This window comes from Ambystoma mexicanum, chromosome 14, assembly GCF_040938575.1.
Source record: "Ambystoma mexicanum isolate Mex_15411 chromosome 14, UKY_AmexF1_1, whole genome shotgun sequence".
NCBI lineage: Eukaryota > Metazoa > Chordata > Amphibia > Caudata > Ambystomatidae > Ambystoma > Ambystoma mexicanum.
This window is the reverse complement of record NC_090940.1, coordinates 189,099,139-189,118,107: the sequence shown is the minus strand read 5'-3', so window position 1 is coordinate 189,118,107 and position 18,969 is coordinate 189,099,139. Positions and strand designations below refer to the sequence as shown.

The 18,969-nt window shown below is 48.6% G+C and overlaps 1 protein-coding gene across 1 annotated transcript in view; it reads left to right on the top strand.

Annotated features, from left to right (window-relative positions):
* Nucleotides 1-15,383, top strand: part of L3HYPDH (trans-L-3-hydroxyproline dehydratase) — an 857,007-nt gene extending 841,624 nt beyond the window's left edge. The window contains exon 5 of the mRNA XM_069638894.1: nt 15,139-15,383. Coding sequence (XP_069494995.1) covers nt 15,139-15,264 — 126 coding nt within the window. The 3' untranslated portion in view covers nt 15,265-15,383. The remainder of the gene's footprint in view (nt 1-15,138) is intronic.
* Nucleotides 15,384-18,969: the final 3,586 nt, after the last annotated feature.

Below are 18,969 nucleotides of genomic sequence, written 5' to 3'. Positions count from 1 at the left end.
ATTGTACAAAAGCTGATCTTCATTGAGGCACCATGGAAGCCAGTCCCAAAAGGCTGTCGACCGGAGACTGGGTTCGCAGAGAAATCTTGAAGTAAAGCGCCAGGATATCGAGGCCATCGATGTCCATTGCCGTCGACCGGGGTTTGGAGGATTTCTGCTAGAAGCCAGTCGAGTCGTGTTGCCCAGAAGTGGGGACAGCTCGACGCTGTGCTGCTCGATGACCAGAGCCGCAACGCTCCACCTTTGCCTAAGAACATTGAAAGAAGGGCTCCCTTGCCATCACTGTCGACTGCTTTGTCCCGCTGGAGAAAGTAGAGGTAGTCGATGACTGAGGAGAATCCGCTGGTGGGTTTCCCGCCACCCGAAGTCCAGCCGTGGTCGAGTCCTGATCGGCTACGCAGATATCCGACACCGAACCTTGATGCCGGGCCTACGTCCTTCATTGAGTCTTCTTTGCAGCATCAAACTCTTTTCTTCAAGGACTCTTGCCGCTGAGGTTCAAATTCTTCGAGGACTCTCGACGCCCCGTGGCTCCTGCTTTAAATGGAGTCCACCCTCGAAAGATCCATCGAAGAAACTCTGCTAAACTCGGGTACATTGGGATAGTGGAACATTTTTAACCAGGAAACACTATTTTAACATTAATGGAATGGGCCTGTTAATACTGTTTTACAGGTTGCCCAGATTGTGGGGAGGGGGTTCCTCACCCAGAACTGCCTCTAGGTAGAGGGGGGTCAGTATTCTGCCATTTAACCCAACTTGTCTTCCTTCCTATGATCTATGCTGATACCCATTGTTGTATGATTTGTATGCTGTTATAACTGTCAGCAGTTGATGCATTTTAAAGGATTCATTAGCTAAGTGTGGTACCACATAGACATTGTATATATTTGCCTATTAGAATTACCAGTGTACAAAGTGTGTTATTAATTGATGTATATATCTTGAACCTAATTTATATATAAAGAACGTGTGTTAGCACATAAGTGTGTGGACATTCCTTTGTGATATCTTGGGGACTACACTGTACTAAGAAACAACCTGCATCACATCCTGAGAGATTAAGCCTTGGTTGCTCGTCCATTGCTACCGTACAGAGCACCTTGGCTGGGGTACTCTGTGCTTCTACTCTACTGTATAGAGGGCAGGAGTACAGATAACCCACATCCAGTCTTTACAGGCCCTTACTTGGATGTTTCTACGACCAACTTTGTCTCTGTCCTTCCCCCGCTATATTATGCAGATGAATGGTTGTCTAGGCCTACTTGGCAGCCAATCTCCACAGTTCTCGTGCAGGCCTATTCTACCACAGAGGCCTATACCTCAACAGCAGAGATCACACCACTCGGGAGAAGCTTTCTTTACTAGGTTCCAGACATTAATGTACTCTGATTCTGTGAAGGAATATTTCAATAATCTATTCAGCGAGATCATTCGTAAAGCTCCAGATGTATCTATTCCACGCCCTTTCCCACTTCCAGTGGAGCCACAGGCCCTCCGGCCACTGCTGCAAGTTCCAGAGGATCCACAATTACTCCTGCCAAGGATCCTGCTCTTGCAGTGGACCTTAAGAACCCTGATGATCCTGATTCAGCCGAGGAAGGAGAGGAAATCCTGTTATCGGCAAGGGCCTTTCATGACAGGCTCATTGATCTAATGGCATTCTTCAAAATTCCTGTCTGTGAGTCCCCACCTTCAGATGCAGGAGTGCTATCAGGGACACACTCCTTGAAGATGTTGGAGAAAACTGGAATGGGGCTTCAAAAAGACATCCTAGCTCAGGCAAGGGACGACTGGGCTAAACCTCACATGGTCATGCCCACCAACAAGAGAATAGACCCAGTGTACAGGCTACTTCATTCTGAGGTAGTCTCATTATCTTCCCACCTCCAGCCGTCTTTGTCTGTAGTGGCAGCAGCTGCCATGTTTTCCAGGCCCTCAAGTGCTGAGCAAAGAAGATTGTGTGCTAGAAGCCCTTGACAAAAAAGTATTTGCAAACTCAGTGTTATAGCAAGCTAACTCACCAGCACTCCCAACAGCAGCAAACCAAAGGCATTGGATGGATCTCGACATTGAAAAGTTCATTCCATCTGAGCATGCAGACAAATTTAAAGGCGTCCTGGTTGATGCCAGAATTGTCGCACAAGATCTCTTGAAGCTGCAGCACGCCACGTAGACACTTCAGCTAGGGGGGGTTTCCATCGCCACGGATATGTGGAGACAGGCATGACTTTATGCTACCAAATTACAAAAGAGGTGCAATACAAAGCGCTGGACTTTCCATTTCATGGAAATGATCTGTCCACAGCACAACAGATGAGGAGCTAGCTGAAAAGAAAGCGACCACACTCTCAGCAAAATTCTTATCTGTACTTACAAAACCAACATCAGCCAAGCCATCTGCAACGTTCTGAGATGATTCATGCTCCAGATCTTTCTCAGGCTTTAGGGGTTTTCGGGAGCAAAGGTCAAGGATGCCGGACTGGCCACCTATCACCCAAAGGAAGAAACAGCAGAAATCCACTGAAAGAGGTGTTTTCTCCCACCAGTTCTCCTCAGCTAGCTCTAACTCCTTTTCTGCCGACAAGACTTCAAAATTATGCTCCGGCTCAGTCCCATGGGATTCCGGTTGCAGGGAGAATTTCCCTACATATGGATGCCTGGAGGACCATAACCTGGGTGTCGTCAGTAGCCAGCAAGGGGTCAGACTTCCTCCACCCCTTTTTCTCCCTTGCCACCCATTTGTAAATCCGGTTGGGTCTCCATCTCTAAAGCTGGGAATCTCCAAATCTCTGGAGATGAAGGCTATAGAGGAGGTGCCAAGTTCAGAAGCTGGACAGGGGTTCTACCCTCATCTATTCACAGTGCCAAAATCAAACCTGGCCGGTCTGGGCACCATCCTAGACTTAGCTGATTTCAAACTTTTTCTTCCCCTTCAGAGGTTCAACATGATTACCACTGCACAGATCCACTCTGCCTTATACGAGGGGGAGTGTATCTGTGCAGTGGATTTGAAGGATGCATATCTACATATCACTATATGACCCCTGCATCAGATGTTAACTAGGTTCTCGGTCGGGCAGTCTCATTTCCAGTACATAGTCCTTCCCTTTGGCCTCAATGCTGCATCCAGAGTTTTCATGAAGATGATGTCAGCAGTACCTTTGTTCCTACTACACCAGGGAGTCCATGTCTACTGTGAGAAACCTGAAGGTGTCTCACTCACTAGTCCCTGGGGATCTGTCATCCAGGTGGCCGGGACACGGCCATTGCTATTGAATCCAGTTCCTGGGGGTGGACCAGTGTGGGAGGATCACCTGGATGAGGGTTCTTCTGGGAGTGGAAGTGGGACACCGAAGAGTGAAACGCGTTACCCCCTTCCTTATGACACCTTTCCCCATCCTACCCAGTAGGATATCTAGAAACTCAACCCCCAACCCCTTTCATGACACAAACCCTTTCCCATAGACAGATTATCATGAAAGACAACAGACTAACACCAGAGCTGTATACCTGACATGTCCCAACACAAGGGTCAGGCAGTTGCAGATAACTATACACACCTGACTTCCCTTCCTTTTCCCCATAGGGATAAAAAGGCAGAGCACAAGACCACACAGAGAGCAAAGCCAAACACATGAGGAAGCAGCTATTCCAGGACGGCAGTTCAAACGGAGGAGAAAGGCGGAGAGACCTGAAAGGACGACGTGGAGGGAATTGCCCTTGTCCTTTTCAACCCAGACCCAGGGAGCCTCTGAGAAGGGAAGCGTAAGACCGGGAATCGCACCTGTCGAATGGTGCGAAGGATGTCAGCTGTTCGTGGGACCCTCCTGCACTGATAGGCAGGCCGGGGAGAAGCGGTTGCCATTGTGGTACCATCCTTGACTCGAGCGGCAGGAGACGCCAACAGAGTTCGGCACAGCCGGTGAGTCGGAAAGAGCTGATAATAGACCGGACTGTGTTGGGCTCAAAGTTGTGAAGAGCAACATTGTATGAAGGAAGAAGAGTAAAGTACAAAAGTCTTTTGTAAGCAAAATTGGTATCCGAGTTGGTGGTCCGGTGCCACGTCAGTGCTCGTTTGAAGGACTCTGACTGGTGCCTCGCTCCTGAACAAGGATAATGTGTTGAACTGTGAAATCGAAGTGGTCCTGCAGCGGGTTATGTTGAATCTCTTGCATAGTCGAAAGTCTTTGGTTGTTGTAGAAACTACAAGTACCAAGAGGCCTTAGGGGATGACGGCGTAAGGTGTCAAAGTGGTTATACGAGGGTCAAGCCAAACCCCTTGTACAGTCGAAAGTCCTTGGCATGTTTTGCAGGCAAGTGTAAACTTGACTGAGGGATGCCAAAAGAAAGCTAAGCAAAGTGAACTGTGTATTTTGGCAAATGTGAACCCGGTTGAGGGATGCCTACGAATTAGGGTGAACAGTAATACACCCATGAACATTGTGATGAAAAGTATGAACCCGACTGAGGGATGTCCACAGTGAGTGGTTGGTATGAGCCCGACTGAGGGAGGCTAACGTTGAAAGAAGTATCGGAGCCCGGCTGAGGATTGATCCAAGGATGAAAAGTAATCACCCGACGTGAAGATTAGCAGAAGGAACTTTTGTTTTGTTGTTAATGGCATATCAGGCCCTCTGAAGCAAGAGACTTTGCATGAAAGAGACTTGGGCACAGAATGCTGATATTGAGAAAAGGAACTGTAACCTTGTGGCAGAGAAGCCCAGGAGTGTGCTGTGCTCAATAATCCCGCCTTGTCCCATGCTAAAAACATGGGGAAGGGAGACCCCGGCCATAACATCCCGACTTATCATTTTGTGAATACTTCTTTCTTTTCTTGTGAACATTATCCCACACTATTTTGTAGCAGAGCGGTAAGGATTATCAACATGTTTTGTTAATATAGGCCCTTTTTTATTTGACTAGACTCCACTAGAACTGTATTAATATTTAGTGGTCGTAGCTTGCTCCCATCTTAGATTGAGGTTTAGAATAGGCGTTTCTCTCAAACGTTTTACAGTGTTATATACACCCTCGAACTGCGATCACTTGTGTCTGTCTTGCTTTGATACCACGCCTTCCTTACAATACCCATACCTGGACAATGGCTAGTAAGGGGTCAATCCCCAGAAACAGTAGTGGCGTAGCTCCACTACCTCCTCGATTTTCTCCACAACCTAGGTCTGTCAGTTAACTGGAAGAAGGCCACATCAGAGGTTGATTTTGATAGGCTTCCTTTGGGACACTCGACTAGCCAAAGTCTGCCCTACCATGGAGAGATTAATGGACATCCACAACGCTTGTTCCCTTTTTCCCTCCTCTGACAGCACCGCTGCATGGTGGTACCAGAGACTACTGGACTTGATGGCATCTTGCTTTCAAGCGGTTCCTCTAGCCACATTAAAAATATGAAGAACCCAGCTAACCCTGATACTCGCATGGTCACAAGAATCAGATCTGCCATCGCAACTTTTTCAGATTCCCTAAGACTTGATCCAGGATTTACTATGGTGGTCCAATCTTCAAAATCTAATTCAACGGTCTCCTTTCCACAACCCTTCTCTCTTGACTGGCTGTCTACTATCCGGGAGTGCTGTGCTGCCAATTATCTCTGCCTGATGCCAGTAAGACTGAGATTCTCCTCATCGGCACACCCGCTTCCTCCTTTCCTGTCACTCTCTGGCCGGCCTTTCTTGGCCCTTTTCCTGCTCCCACCTGCGAAGCTAAAAATCTTGGGGTCATCTTTGACTCCACACTCTCCTTCTATCCTCACATCTCTAACGTCTCTAAGAAGTCACACTACCAGCTGCACCTCCTCCGAGGTATTTTTCCTTTCCTCTCCTTCCCCCATAAGCTCATTGTGTCCAGAGCTCTGGTTCTCTCTAGGCTGGACTATTGCAACAACCTCTTTCAAATGGATTGTGCCCTCCAACGCATTCCACATCTTTGACATGTAATGTCCACAGCTGTGCACTTCGGAAACTTTTTCGGCAGAGGGCGTCCTGCATCGATGGCTTCGGGTCCATGTCCTGTAGCCTCAGTTCTGTTTTTTCCACGAACGTGTTAACTTCATGAGACTCGGCGCGCCTTGTGTGTTTTCTTCATTGAAGATGTATTTCTCTTCGACCCCTCTGACTCTGCGGTCCGGTTTCAAGACCTGCCGAGACTGCAAGTCTAAGATGTCGCTCACCGACCCCCCAGCGCATTTGTTTGTGGTGCCTCAGCGAGTCGCACGACCCCGGCGACTGCTTGAAATGCCAGTCGCTGACTGCGAAGGCCTTGCGGAAGGGGAAGCTTCAGGTAGGTAGGGGCTCAAAGCCTGTTAAGTCCCAGACTTCCAAGTCCAAATCGAAGGGGGTTTCCACCGATGACTCAAAGGGCAACTCTCAGCGTCGGAAGGAATCCCGTGGATCTCGGTCCTGGAGTGGTTCCCGCCACTCGTGTTCCTCGTCCCGGCACTCGTGGAAGCACCGTCACCGGTCGCCTTCCCCGTCCTCCTCGGAGGAAGGTGCCTCAAGGAAAGTTACGTGCCCTACGAAGTCCTAGACTCCGGAGGAATGGGTAGCGTTCAAGAAATCTATGATGGCGATTTTTCAATCGCAGGACACGGGTCCGGTCGCGCCTTCTGACGAAGCCGGCCTGGATCGGTCTCATTCCGTGGCTCGCACGCCTTTGGGCTCCGGTTCGCAACACGACACTCATCGGGAGCTGTTGAGGTCCCGTACAGACAAGGAATCGAAGGGTCGCAAGAGACGTGTCTCTAGTTCTCCGTCCTCGTCCCCAGCGAGACCGCAGCAACCTATTGTGATGCTCGCGGCCGTGTCTGTCCGATTTGGACATCAACACCTTGCTGTCGTATCAGCCCTCAGGGCCGTCGGCACCTGTGTCGATGTCGACGCCGAAGCCTTCGGCGGTCCCGACGTCGAGGTTGACGATGCTTTCGACGTCGAAGCGTTCGGCGCTATCGCCGCCTGTGGTCATTTTTTCTCTGAATTTGCCGTTGGAGAACCCAGACATTGTGGATCCTCCAATAAAGGCTACATCTAAGTTGGTGAGGCTGGTTTTGGCCTCCAGGCCCTCTTCTATCCCCAGACCTGGGTTTCAATCCCCTCTGGATGAGATTTTTGAAGAGGAGGAAAGGTTGTGAGGTTGAGGAACCTGGTGACCTTGATGATGCTCCTATTCTTTCTGGGGACAGTCAGTTGGAGGTGTTGAGACAGACCCTCCATGATGCAAATGGACTGGACACTTACCCTGAAGTGGAGTTTGGTAGACCTGAGCCTGGGGCTCATGCGGGGTCTTCTTATAGGAGACTCGTGGCACGAGTCTCGGAATATCTGGGCTGGTCTAGTCCTCCAAAAGACTTTGTGCAAGATGATCTGACGGACATCTTAGATCAAGGTCCGTCCTCTGACCCTGTTTTGCCATTTCATTCTACCTTGCAGAAAAGGGTGGCAGCTGCTTGGCAGTCCCCGTAATCTCTTCGGGCTGTGAATAAAAATCTAACTAAGAAATACCGCCCTTCCATTAGTGACCCCAGCTATTTGTCTACTCACCCCACTCCTGAGAGTTTGGTGGTTCAGGCAGCTACGGCCACCTCGAGGCATGCGGCGTACCCTACCATCCCTCCGGATAGGGACGACAAGCGCTTCGACGGTTGGGTCTGGAATGTATTTTCTGCTGGGAGCATGGCCTTGAAATCGGCCAACTCCACGTGTGCCTTGGCAAGGTTTACTCGCATTCTGTGGTCTTGTGTTGCTTTTGCGGCTGAGCATATTCCCGAGGGGGAAGAAAGGGATGGTTTCCTTGCTATCGTGCAGGATGGCAAGGGTGCCATGTGTAAGGCCCTTCAGTTGGGTTTGGATACGGCTGACAGTGTGACAGATTTGCATGGTTGCGGAAGTCAGGGTTTGCTCCGGATATGCAAGCCCGTCTTCTGAACATGCCCTCTGATGGCACACATTTATTTGGCAGCAAGGCTGACGAGAGCCTTGAGAGGTTGCAGACCTCAAAAGCTGCGGCAAAGTCTTTAAGCGCCGCAGTGCGTCAACCTCTGCCTTTTCGTCCCAGGGGACAGCAGTGGAGGGGAGATTCCCTTTGTTTCTACTCCTCCTTTGGTAGCACGAGAGGGGCTGACAGTCATAGGGGCCAGTGAAAAAGTACCTGTGGTGGTGAGCGAAATCGTGGTGCCAAAGCCGCTCAGGCAGTAGCCTCTTTGCCTTCAGGCACTGCCGCAGCCACTTCCAAACAGTCGTGAGGCCATTTCCCATGGTTTGCCGGTTGGGGGCAGACTGTCTCAGCATCTCAAAGAATGGCATGCCATTACTTCAGATGCGTGGGTTCTGGATACCATAGCCCACAGCTACTGCCTTCCCTTACTTCAGCGGCCTCACGACAATCCACCGGGGAAACACTCTTTGAAGAGTCCGGATCCGCTCCTTGCGCAAGATATCTTGTCCCTGCTGGAGAAAGGTGCCGTAGAACTGGTGCCTGTAGCGGAGAGGAACAAGGGTTGGTATTCCCCTTATTTTTTGATCCCGAAGAAAGGCAGTGGTTTGAGACCCATCATGGACTTGCGTTGGTTGAACCAACTTTTCTCAGGAAGGACAAGTTCAAGATGGTCACTCTTTCTCAAGTCCTCCAGGCCCTTCAACTTCAGGATTGGTTGGCGTCTCTGGACCTCAAGGATGCATACTTCCATGTGCCGATCCATCCTGCGCACAGGAAGTACCTGAGGTTTGCGGCTGGCAACTCACACTTTCAGTTTCGGGTCCTGCCGTTCGGATTGACCTCGGCCCGAGGGTCTTCACCAAGCTCATGGTGGTGGTGGCAGCGTACCTCAGGCAAGGGGGGATTCACGTCTACCCCTACCTGGACGACTGGGTGATCAGGGCGTGCTCATCCTGAGCTAGCTTTGGATCATCTCAGGGTCACCTGCCGCACCCTCCACAGGCTGTGCTTCTCCCTGAATTTCAAGAAGTCGAACCTGACACCTTCCCAACAGCTGCAGTACATCGGGGCTGTGTTGGATACGTCCTTGGGGAAGTGTTCGCCTCCCAAGGTAAGGGCTCATCACATCGTGCAGATGGCGGACAAGTTTCAACATGCCCAGAGTCTCCCAGCGTTCGAATTCTTAAGGTTGCTCAGCCTCATGGCTTTCTGCATTTTTCTGGTGCCAGAGGCCTGGCTGCGGATGAGATCCCTGCAATGGGTCCTCAAGATGCAGCAGTCGCAGTTCTCCGGCAAGATGACGGATCCTGTTCAGATCCCACGCTCGGTCTCCCGGGACCTTCGTTGGTGGGTGAGCAAAGGGAACCTGATGAAGGGGGTACCGGTTTGGCAACCGAGGCCGGAGTGACGGTAGTGACGGACGCTTTCCTCACAGGATGGGGCGCTCATGCCAACAACTTGACCGCCAGCGGTCGTTGGTCTCCGTCGGAGTCCAGGCTCCACATCAGTCTGTTAGAGCTGAGAGCCATCAGGCTAGCCCTAAAGGCTTTTCTGCCCTTGGTACAGGGGAAGAGTTTCATGGTCATGACAGACAACACAGTGGCCATGCATTACCTTAACAAAAAAGGGGGGGCAGGGTCACTCCCGTTGTCTAGAGGGGCAATGCAGCTCTGGTTCTGGGCCATCCAGCAGGAAATTTCAATCTCGTCAGTTCATCTGGCCGGTGACAAAAATGCAGCGGCGGACGCTCTGAGCAGGCAGAGCACAGTCTCTCACGAGTGGGAGTTGTCTCAGGAAATCCTTCAGGAGATCTTCGCCCTTTGGCGAACCCCGCAAGTGGATCTCTTCGCCACCAGTGTCAACCAGAAGTGCTCATGGGAATTTACGTTTGTGGTGGATTGGTCATTCCCACTGCTGTACGCGTTTCTTCCAGTCCTCGTCATTCCTCAAGTGTTGCGGAGGTTACGGAGGTTCGATTCCCACATGATCCTCATTGCTCCGGATTGTGCCAAGAGAGCGTGATACCCGGACCTTCTGGAAATGTCCATCTGCCCTCCAAGCCATCTTCCCCATAGAGAGGATCTGCTCTCTCTCTCTCTCTCTCTCTCTCTCTCTCTCTCTCTCTCTCTCTCTCTCTCTCTCTCGCGAGGAGGGGGGGGGAGCTGGTTCTCCATCCAGAGGTCAAGACTCTCAACCTTCACGCTTGGTATCTGAAAGGTTGAGGTATAAGGATTGGGACCTCCCGGATGACGTGATGGAGGTGTTGCTTTCGGCTCCCTGTACCGTTGGCGTAAGTTCTGCGACTGGTGCAGGGATCACAATGTTGATCCTTTTCAGTGCTCCATTCCTATCGTTTTGTCTTTCTTGCTTTCTTTGGCCCAAAGGGGCCTTCAAGTGGGTACCATTAAAGGTTACCTGGCGGCGCTGTCTGTCTTACTTACTTTAAGATTCCTTTGATTTCTCAGTTTCTTAAAGGACTGACTAATGTATTCCTGCCGTCCCCTTTCCAGGTGCTGGTTTGGGATTTGAATTTGGTTTTGAGATTTCACATGGGTGCTCCGTTTGAACCTTTACACTCTTGTCCGTTGAGATTACTGTCCTTCAAGACTGTGTTCTTGGTTGCGGCTACTTCTGCTCACAGAGTGAGTGAATTGCAGGCACTTTCAGCTAAGCCACCCTTTACTGTGTTTCACAAGGACAGGGTTGTACTGCGAGTACATCCTTCTTTTCTACCTAAGGAAATCTCTGAGTATCATTTGAGTCAAAAAGTGGTTCTTGCATCTTTCTACCCTTCTCCTCATCCTGGTAAGGAAGAGGAGCATCTCCATCGGTTAGATCCTAGGAGAGCTCTTCGATTTTACATTTCTAGTATGTCCATGGTCAGAGTGGACAATCAACTCTTTGTAGGATATGCTGGACACCGATTGGGCCATGCTGTTACCAAACAGGTCTTGTCCAGGTGGATTATCCTTACCATTACGGAGTGTTACCGGTTGGCGGGTAAAGACCTTCCTGAAGGGTTGAGCGCTCATTCCACTAGGAGTGTGGCTACTTCCACCGCCATCCAGCGGGGTGTTCCCATTAGGAATATTTGTGATGGCGCAACTTGGGCATCAATCCATACATTTGTAAAAAAAATATTGCCTGGATACAATCCATGGTCAGGATATGGCCTTTGGAAAGGCGGTTCTTTATTCCGCAATCTAATAGGGTATTCTAAATTCTTTTCTCTCCTCCATTTACTGATACTACTTTAGGAGTCTGCCAAAGATGTGGAATGTGTTGGAGGACACAATCCATTCGAAGAACAAGTTACTTACCAACTGGTAACGTTCTTTCGACTGGATGTTCCTCCAACGCGTTCCACATCGCCCTCCCAACCTGCCCCTCAGGAGAATTCCCTATGTGATTGCAGCTTCCATTTCCGCAAGGCTAATTACAGTCCAGCAGGCATCAGAATGGTGGCACACGTTTTGGGGGAAAAAACTTAAACTGAGGCTATGGGCGCCGTGCGTCCTATTTAAAACATCCTGTGACGTCGTCCTCGACGGAGGCCCTCGAGGGACATGGACCTGACGCCATCGACGCAGGACGCCCTCTGCCGAAAAAGTTTCCTTAAGTGCACAGCTGTGGACATTACATGTCAAAGATGTGGAATGCAGTGGAGGAACATCCAGTCGAAAGAACGTTACCAGTTGGTAAGCAACTTGTTCTAAATCTGCTTGCTTCTACTGTCCGCCCTCTGCAACTCATCCAGAAAAGGTCTGCAAGACTTGACCTTGGCCTCAAGCCCAGGGATCGTATCTCTCCAGGACTGAAATCTCTGCCGTGGCTCCCAGTGGCTGCGAGGATTAAGTTCATATCCCTCTGCATCGACCACAAGGCCGCCTGGGGACTGGGGCCTCGATACCTTCAACTCCCTCTTCCTAAATAACTTCCTTCTCGAGCTCTAATCTCATCCGCCTCCAACTCCCTCAGGGGTAGTCGCTTCTCCAAGCAACAAGTTGATGGTAGATCTTTCTTCGGCTGGGGCCTCCCTCTGGAACAGCCTCCCTGAAACTTGAGGAGAACCATCTCTGGTTCTGGAAGCACCTCAAAACCTTCCTCTTTGCTTCTGCTTTCTCTCCACCGCTCCCCTGCGGAACTCCTGGCTGAAACTGTACTGGCCACCCTCTGATCTCGGGCCCAGGTCCCCTGCCTCACCAGTTACACACCTGCACTGCCTCCCTGGCAACCCCCACACTTGGGGATTGTTTTCTGTATCCCTAGAGTCCCCCACCAGCACTTGGCACCTCATGTCTGCAATTACCCTTGCCACCAGCTGGCCCTATTTCTATTATTGTTTTTATTTATTCTATTACCCCATGTACTGCACTGTCCCTAGCCCCTCCCACTCTGCACTTTTCCTCTTCCGCCTTCCCCTGGACTTGCGCAATCTGAATGACACTTGGCCTAGTAGGATCACTGTCTGTCTTCCCTCTGTTCCCCTCCCTTGCTGCGTCGCGCCTTGAAACACTTGTGTATAGGCGCGTTATAAATGCCATATCATATCATAACCCTTCCCCCCCAGGTGGTGATCTCAACTGACTCTTCAGTCCTATGCTGGAGTCTGACTCTAAACAATCTTCAAGTCTTCGATCTGTGGGTGAGGATGGAGCGCACCCAGCATATCTACAACCAGGTACTAAAGGCCATTTTCTTGGCGTTGAAGGCCTTTCTCCTCAATATTCAGTGCAAGACCGTATCAATAAGGATGGACAGTTCTGTCTCGATGTTCTACATCAACAAACAGGGGGGAACAAAATCTCCACCGCTTGTTCATCTGACCTTGGAAATGTGGGAATGGGCTGTTGTCCTGAGTATATTGGTTCAGGCATTTCATCTACCGGGAGCATCAAGCATGGAAGCAGAGCAGCTGAGCCGTCTAGCGGAAGCCAACCACGAGTGGCAACTCCACCCTCAAGCGGTGGAAAATCTGGTCCACCGGTGGGGATCCCCTCAAGTGCATCTTTTTGCCTCCAATCTAAACAAACACTGTCCTGTGTATGCGTCCAGGGGAGGACAGGGAGAGGGTTCCCTCTGGGACACTCTGGAGATTCCATGGGATGGAATGACCGCTTATGCCTTCCGTCCTGTTTTACTAGTACATTGGATTCTGCAGTTATTCCAGGAAGCTCAACTGCTGTTCACTCAAATTTGCACATTGGTGGCCAGACAGGTTCTGCTTCTCGGATTTTGTGAACCTATCCAAAGAGACCCCAATATTTCTACCATGTCGACAGGACTTAGTGTCGCTGGAGGAGGGGAAGATTCATCACCCCTGCCCACAATCGCTGAACTTGGCAGCTTTGTATCTGATGTCAGGTCTCTAGGCCAGAAATCAAAAAGGCGATGGGTGGAAGGTTTTGAATTAAACCGAACCACTGGCCTTTACTCTGGGCAACCTTCCACACCAGTTCTTTTGCCTGTCTGCACCATTGCAAAAGGGGTCCAGCCATATGCAAATCAGTCAGGCACTGCCACCAATGGGAGCAGCCCTGGCCGAACTGCTAGGCCTCTAGGGCAAATTCTGCAAGACACTTGAAAGGATTCCACCAGGACACAGTGTGCAAGCAAGTGGCTAAGATTCTGTCACTGGTCCCTTGAGAAACACAAGAGTCCTTTAACTGTTTCACTAGACAATGACCTCTTTCCTTTCTGATCTGGCCGCTTCAGGAATTAAGCTTGAGACTTGCAAAAAATATTTTCCAGCACTTGGCACCTATCTAAATTCAGACAATCAACATTTCTCAATCTCAAACCCGGTGATAAAGCAGCACTTTGGTCTTCGCCACCTGTTTCGAACAGTGAAGCCTCCACACCCCAAGTGGGATCTAAACATGGTCCTAACAGTGATGTGCCACAAACCATTTGATCTAATGTCCTCTCCTGGCATCAGGCTGGTATCCTGGAAGGCAGTGTTCCTGGTAGCGATTTACCTCAGCCAGGAGAATAAGAGGGATACAGGCTTTAGCTGCTAACAAGCCTGTTACAACTTTTCATCCTGACAAGGTAGTCCTACACAATCAGCAGTCATTCCTTCCTAAAATAGTGTCAGAGTTCCACATCAACCAGGAGATTTGTCTGCCTGTATTTTTTCCAACTCCAGGCTCGGAATCAGACAGAGTCGTCCATGCATTTGATATCACGAGGGCCCTGAAGTATTACCTGGACAGGAGTAGGGAATTCAGGAAATCCCCCAATATGTTTGTCACATTTGGAGGCACAAATAAGGGTTCCTCTGTCTCAACAGCTACCATTGCCAGATGGATTGTGTCACGATTCTAGAAAGCTACACGCTAAAGAAACTTCCTCATTCATGCCCACCTGTTCAGAGCCAAAACTGTATCAGTGGCATTTCAGAGACATGCCTCCGGGACACTATTGCAAAAGCAGTGATTTGGGCCACTCCTTTGGTCTTCAGAAACTGATGCCTAGACATGAGTTTGAGAGCAGACGTTCAATTTGGTCAGGCGGTACTGAAGAATCTCTTCAGCTAAAATTCCAAATAGAATCTTCCACCCCCTGGGAGACAAGTGCTAGTGAATCACCCACCAGTATGGAGGCAAGGGAATTAGCAGTAGAAGTAAGGAAAAGTTACTCACCGTAGTGATTACTGTACTCCTAGTTCATAGTCCCCTTTCCTCCATACGCCCTCCCTCCATCCCCCTAAAATACCTTAGCTTCTCAGAACCCGACCAAGGCTAGTCGAAAAGGACTGAGTGATGCCCGGGGGGCGGGGCCTGGGAAGGCGGAGCCTGTAGCCATGCATGCGCTTGGGCCTGTGACATAACAATAAGACCAAAATATTTTTGTATGGTGCTATAAAAAGCCCTGGTTACATCCCGAAGAATGGAATGTCTTCACAAGTATGGCGGAAAGGGAACTATAGACTAGGAGTCCAGTAGTCACTACGCTAAATAACTCCTTTTTCACTTACTGTCACAAATGTGGATTTTCCATTTGGTTTTCCCGATGTATCCAACTTCTTTAATTTGTTACTTTTGTGCATTCCTATCGAAACTCTTTTCACTCTCCCCAACGGCTGAAACAGCCTTGTTAAGCTTTTAAACAGTGATGCATGTTACTTGCAAGTATGTTAAGCACTGATATTTGTAGATTAAGTCTGGAATCTTTTTTTCTTTGCAGGAAACAAAATGTGGCGAATTTAATGCTGTCATCGTTGAGGTAGCGGGAAATGCCTATTACACAGGAGCTTCTCATTTTCTTATTGAAAAGGGTGATCCGCTGAAAAATGGATTTCTGCTCAAATGATCCTTCTGCTCGGGTGCCAAGTCTAATTTGCATTCAGAAGAAACTTCTTTTTGTTGTCTGCTATACTAATCAAAACATGTTTCAACTAGCCATATTAATAAAGTTTTATCTAACTTGGAGTAATGCTCTCAGAATTTGGATGTGCCGGTATCGCGCACGATGTTTCAGTTGATAAGCTGAAAGAATAGTGTTGTTTGCTTTGGATCAATAGTACTTCTGTGTTTCCCTTGTGCCCACCCTCATGTGGGGCACTTAGTAAGGTACCCTGCTTTCTGTTCTTACATTAGCCTTGTCCCTTTTTGTTACACTCTACCCGTTTTTACCTTAATGTTCACCTGCTGCTCTTGCATGGTCACACTCATTTGCTTCCATTTCTCATGTGATTCATCTGTTTTACTTTCTGGACAAGGTCCAGATATTTTCCATACTACGCACTTCACTGATGTCCTCCTTCACCTGCAGAGACCATTGGGCTTAATTATTTTTCCTTTCAGTTTAACACGGGTATAACCATTGTGAAGGCATCATGAAGCAAGACATAGAAAACGAATTCTGAATTAAAATAAAATACTTTATTAACTTAAATGTCAGGATGGAAAAAGGCATAATTTTCTGTAGGCTAAGGTGGGGGTTTTCCTAACGAAACAAAACTAAGGATAGTCTGAGTCTAAGAGTTCAACTTAAGAATCTGTGTCCAAAACCTATACTTGCCTTCACAATCAATCTATACAATGTGTAGGGATGTCGGGACCAAAAGAAAGTGTCCTACATAAAGTTCTGAGCTGCTTCCAGCTCACAGCTTATTTTCAGCTCCCTTCACCAAATATAAAACAGTTCCAACAAAAGCCTCAAAGTCTCCATTCTTAAGTTCAGGATGATCCAGTTTTAGCCAATACTCTGGGTTTCCTTCCCCAAGTTCGAAGCAACACAGTTTCAAACACAAAAAACCTTGAGACTCCGTCCTGAGGGCAGTAAATGCTTCACGTCTCAGGGTTCACTTCCCCAAGACTTAGTTTCAGTACTACAAAATACCCTTTGCCTTCTCAGGGCTCTTTGCAACACTTGCGCCCTCTTTTTATGGTTGGTTTTCATGTAAGTATTTTGACCGTGTTAGGTTAGGTTTCGGGGTTCCAGTTAATTCGGCTTTACATATATATTTTTGATATAGCTACGCTTCACAAAAAACATTTTCTCAATATTCCTCTCTATGGTTCAGTATTAGAGTTCCATTCACTGAGTTCAGCATATCATGATTTTCCTTGAATTTAAAGTTCTGTTCACTTTTAAACTCAATATATAACAGTTCTGCTTATCTGTCAAATTCAGTTCAGTGTTCAATGGACATGGGTTGCATTCATAACTTATTTTCTGTGCAACCCGTTGTTTAATATTCCTTTAGTTTGCTTTAAGCTCAATGCCCAGCACTCTGAGACTTTAGAGAACGTGTTTCCTCAAACACGCGCCCACTCTAATGCAAGGTATTCCTAATAGTTTAGTAGTTAACAATGGTTTGAATTAGCAACAGTCGTGGATGTGTTTCCTCAAACACACAACCACTCCGATACAAAGTATTTCTCTAGGAAAGTGCAAACGCTCACGCAGTGGGTTTCTCCTTCATTAGAAACTCACTGATCGCGTTCCCAGCTTTCCCCGTAGCATGGGTCACACAGCCTTCTGCTTTTCCAGTCGGTGGTCCCACTCCTGCCCCTCAGGCACGCCTGTGTCATCCTCTGAGAACAGGGGAACTAGCATCTTGAATACAAGGGAAAGGGACAGCCTCGCCACATGGCTCCCTTCACAATGTTTTGTCCGCTCCATGGAGATGATTCCCTGACGCTTGCACAAGCCTTCCTGCTGCTTCTTCTGCTGCTTTTGTACAATTGGGTCTCCCCGTCTCTCCCTCTGCTGCTGGGCTGGTCTCCTTTTATACACCTGCAGCGACCTTGACAGGCTGCAGGTGTGGATGTCCAATTAGCCCTGCCTGACCACAATCAACGGGACATGCCTGACACTTACAGCTCTAGCAGGCATCTTCCTCGTCCCAGTACCAGAGTGGTAAAAGAGCATAGTCTTCAATGCTCGTAGATGCCTCTTCTTCGTCCCATTACTGTCAATTGTCATATGAGGAGAAACAAGGGGAGCTGACTTATAATAACCTATGAAGGTTGGAGGAAGATCTGGGTTGGTCATAACTAGTAAAAGGAAGATACAATGTCTCGTCCAAGGGTACCCCACTCCCAGTTCCCAAGGATCATCCACCCAGGTGATCCTCCCTTGCTTCTCCGCTCCCAGGGTCGGGATCAAAGAGCAATGGCCTTTCCCTGGCCACCTGCACAGTTGATCCAAGGGGGTTAGGAGTGAGAATACCCTTGGGTTTCTCACATACCCTTCCTGAATGAGGGTTGGGCCAGGGTGCTCCACATGATCACCGGGAGAGGAACTACACCTCATCTTGCTCTCGGTCCTTCCAGGGTTCTACTGTGGAGTAACAAGTTTGACGGTCCAAGACACCCCACATATCGCTTAAGTTAGATCCTCTTTGTTGGGATATTGGGTTTACGTCCAATGAACTAACCCTTTCCTCCCCACTAGCTCTTTTTTAAATTGGGGAGGTCCTAGTTTCATCAGGCGAGGAGGTCCAGCTGTAGGAGTTAATTTGAGGTACCTGTGAGACCCATTGGTTGATTGAATTGGGGTATTCCTTCCCATGACTAATTGAGATGGCAAGTTGGAAATCACTGCTACAGTCAGGTCACATTTCTTTCCCAAAATGGTAATACAGATTTGGGTCAGTGGGCATCTTTTCGTATGGCCATGTACACAAGGTACTTTTTCTTTTCTAACCTCTTTCCACTTGTGAGGAAGTAACCCTGATTTTATGACATTTTCCTTACTTCCTGTATCCAATTCTGCCCAAACAAGTTTTTCCTCTAAGGTAACAGGGATTTTGAATGAGGTTTTTCCTACAGTAAGTCATATGGTTTTCTTTGATTCCTACAGTCTTTCCCTTTTCTTTCAGAGTTCTTAAAGTTCTTCCCTTCTAACCTCCTACCCTGAGGTTGCAAGTATAACTCATTATCTGATGGTTCCAACCTTTCTCCAGTATTGGATATTTCATGGATTCACATGCTGTGAATATTCCCGGTCGTCAGGCTGGAATCCCTGGTTACCTTGATTTAGTAATTTTCCTATGGAAAAACTTACCTTGAATGGCCCATCAACGTCGTTGTGGTGCTTTTGGTCCCCACCAATAGGACGTCGAGTGTATAGCTCCACCCCTGCAGATTCCCCTCAGATTTCAGCCGTCTTTCGAGCTGGTGGGATTCCTCGAGTTCTTCTCTCCTGAGAGAGAATATTGATCCACGCAAAATTAATATTTGTTCAACTTATTCTCCAACCGGAGCAACTGGCGACTCATCTACAGTCCGTTTAAGACCATGGAGACCTCTGGACCAAAAAAAGTCCTTGTTCAGGCTCTGTGAAACTTGCGGCCTAGAAAACATGTACGAAGGTGACAGGCATGCAGATCTTTACTGCTGTCACATTCACCTGGATTCTACAGGAGCGATGGGTAAAACCTCTGGTTCGGGTACTAGTTCCCCTGTCTTAGTGCTCTTCAGTGCCACCAAGGTGTACCTACGGACACAACCGTTGGATTAGTGTTCTTTCTAGTTAGTCTGTGTCACCCTTCCCCGGGTACTTAGT